We start from the raw sequence: 2,654 nt of genomic DNA, 5'->3' as shown, positions 1-2,654 counted from the left end.
ACGCTAGCCAAATAGGCCCAGGCACCACGCTGGAGAAGATGGCTGGCCTTCAATGCCGACACCACTCTTGGGACCCCGGGCTTGACTCCTTTAAAGGTAAAGTTTTGTCCGGAGGGCAATCGAAAGCTAACTTCCTTCTTCGAGCAATCAATACTAGCCCGGTTAGCAGCTAACCAATCCATGCCTAGTATCACATCGAAATCCTACATATCCAGTTGGATTAACTTCACCTCCAAGGTCTGACCATCGAAAGAGAGCTGGCCTCCTTTCACCACTTGACTAGTGACCAACACAGATCCTGACGGTGTGGATACCGACAACAAAAAGCCTAACGATTCTAGCTTTAGGTCCGCATGTCGAATAAAGGTAGAAGCAACGAAAGAATGACTAGATCCAGAGTCAAATAATGCGTAAGCAGGCATACTAAGCACTAAAACAGTCCCTGCAAAAGTAACACGCATGCAATAAAACACAAGAGCATATATACACAGCTCAAGACTCACAAAGAGAAGGTACCTGTGACCACCGCCTCGGCATGCTCAACATCCCCCCTGGTGAGAGCGAAGACGCGCGCCCTATGGGTCCCACCTTGAGCTGCCGCTGTCGCAGGGATCCTCTGGCCTAAAGCTTGGGTATTCGAGCCGGTCATCGGACACTCCCTTGCGAAATGTCCTTCCTTCTGGCACCTGTAACATATTCTTTTTCCCACCCAACATTGCCCAGCATGGCTCTTCTTACAAGAAGGGCACACCGGAGGAGCAGTCTGCCTTTGCACATGATGCTGGTGTCCTCTTGAGGGTTGACTGGAGGAGAGCGATGCAAATTTCCTCTTGACCCCCGAGCTGGAGCCTATCACCTCCTGAGACTGAGGCTCCTCAAGACATTTGTCCATAACCAACGCACACCTGACTGCCGCTGCATATGTAGTTGGTTCCTTGAGAACAAGTAGCCCCTTCATCTCCCTACGCAAACCGTCAATGAACTTGTCAATCTTTAATTGCTCAGTAGGAATATATTGCATTCCAAAACGGGACAGCTCAGTGAACTTCTTCTCGTATTGGGCCACAGTTAGGCTCCCTTGAGTGAGACGGAGAAACTCTGCCCGTTTTTCATTCCTGACAGTCACGGGGAAATAGTACTCATAGAGTAGGTCCTTAAATCTTGCCCATGTGACGGGTACGTTGGCGTGATCCTCCGCTGCCGCCACCGACTCCCACCAATTCACTGCATCACCCCGAAGCATAAACACTGCTCCCCGGACCTTGAAATCGTCGGAGCATCCCAAATACACATAAAGGGCTTCCAACTCCCTGACCCATTCCTCGGCCGCAGTAGGCCTCTCACTCACCCCGTTGAAAATGAGTGGCCCAAAGCATTTGAAATCCCTGATAAACTGAACCTCATCTTGCGGAATTTGTGCCCGGTGAGGCTGCTGCACTTGAGCTCCACCGGCTCCGTTCGCATTATCCAGCAGCACTTGCAATGCCTCAGCTAGCAACGTCACCTGGGGTTCACCTGGGGAACTCCCTGAGGAGCTGCCTGAGGGCCCGGGGGTGCTACCCCTCCAGGAACTGCCGGGGGAACATTCGGATCTGGTGCTCCCTCACCCCTAGGATTCGGTTCCTCATAGTTGTGAGCTCTCGTGTTCCGCCGAAAAGCCATTGTCTAAAAGAACAGAGCACCAAGGTCATTAACGCACTAACCGGGGCACAACACAAGTGCGAAGTTCAAACAAGTCTATATAATGAACCAGGGAAAAACACGCTAAGCTATCTAATATCAGACAACAATGACATCTCAACCATAAGCAATGTAAGATATTCATAATCGAACAACAGAACTAGGAAACGTACCTGGTGATGACGAGGAGACTGACAAGGACTATACCCTATCGACCTAGATTCTAGGACAGTCTACATGAACAACTCCCCTCTGATACCAATTGTAACGACCCAAAATTTTCCCCACACTTCTAAGTCACGTTAACTACCCAACTGATTAAACTTAACCCCAAACGCATGATGCCAACTCCCTATGCAACAATTACATACAATAAAGTTCCACCTCTGGTCAATTCAACAATAAATCAATTTCGTAGAATAACATTCAACAACATCCGTGGACAACCTCACGGGGCAATTTTATTATTCAAACTAGGCAAAACTCAATGAATGGTAGAGAACTAAGATGGACACCTATCCTGAAATAAAGTCAATACCAAGTGGGAACCTCCCAAATTATTCAAACACGAACAAATAGTTTTTTGACCATAACATAAGGTCTTAATTAATAACTTAAGCTAAGCAAGAATGACTAAGCAGCCTATGGTCCTCGCTCGTCATGCCTCCTCCGTCTCATCACCATGGTCGCCAACGAGTCCTTCACCTGAAACAATCATTGTAGAGGGGGGGTGAGTATACAAAATATACTTCGTAAGTAGCCCTCACCAACAACACACACACATCATGCTCAACTAAATTATGAAACATTCATAGTCATGCCTTTCATCACATCATGCATTCAAACATAGACACATCCCATAAAATTCGGTGACAACCACAACCAGGAACACATTATCTACCAACCTCTAGTCTCCCTAACATCCCAAGTACCTCTACGCTTATCACAGCTATCCTAGCCTTCCACAGTTAACT

The 2,654-nt window shown here is 47.7% G+C and overlaps 1 protein-coding gene across 1 annotated transcript; it reads right to left on the bottom strand.

Moving 5' to 3' along the window:
* Positions 1-203: 203 nt before the first annotated feature.
* Positions 204-1,662, bottom strand: LOC148210912 (uncharacterized). The gene is made up of 3 exons (XM_088125245.1): positions 1,561-1,662; positions 517-1,504; positions 204-442 (listed from the first exon to the last, which is right to left on the bottom strand). Exons 1-3 carry the CDS (start codon positions 1,660-1,662, stop codon positions 204-206), a joined length of 1,329 nt encoding a protein of 442 aa, XP_087981371.1.
* Between the last annotated feature and the right edge of the window lie 992 nt (positions 1,663-2,654).

The sequence above is a fragment of the Momordica charantia genome (genome assembly GCF_013281855.1).
Source record: "Momordica charantia cultivar OHB3-1 chromosome 6 unlocalized genomic scaffold, Mcharantia_2.0 BLBB01000006.1, whole genome shotgun sequence".
NCBI classification, from domain to species: Eukaryota; Viridiplantae; Streptophyta; class Magnoliopsida; order Cucurbitales; family Cucurbitaceae; genus Momordica; species Momordica charantia.
Note: the sequence above shows the minus strand (reverse complement) of the source record. Positions and strands in the feature narration are given on the sequence as shown.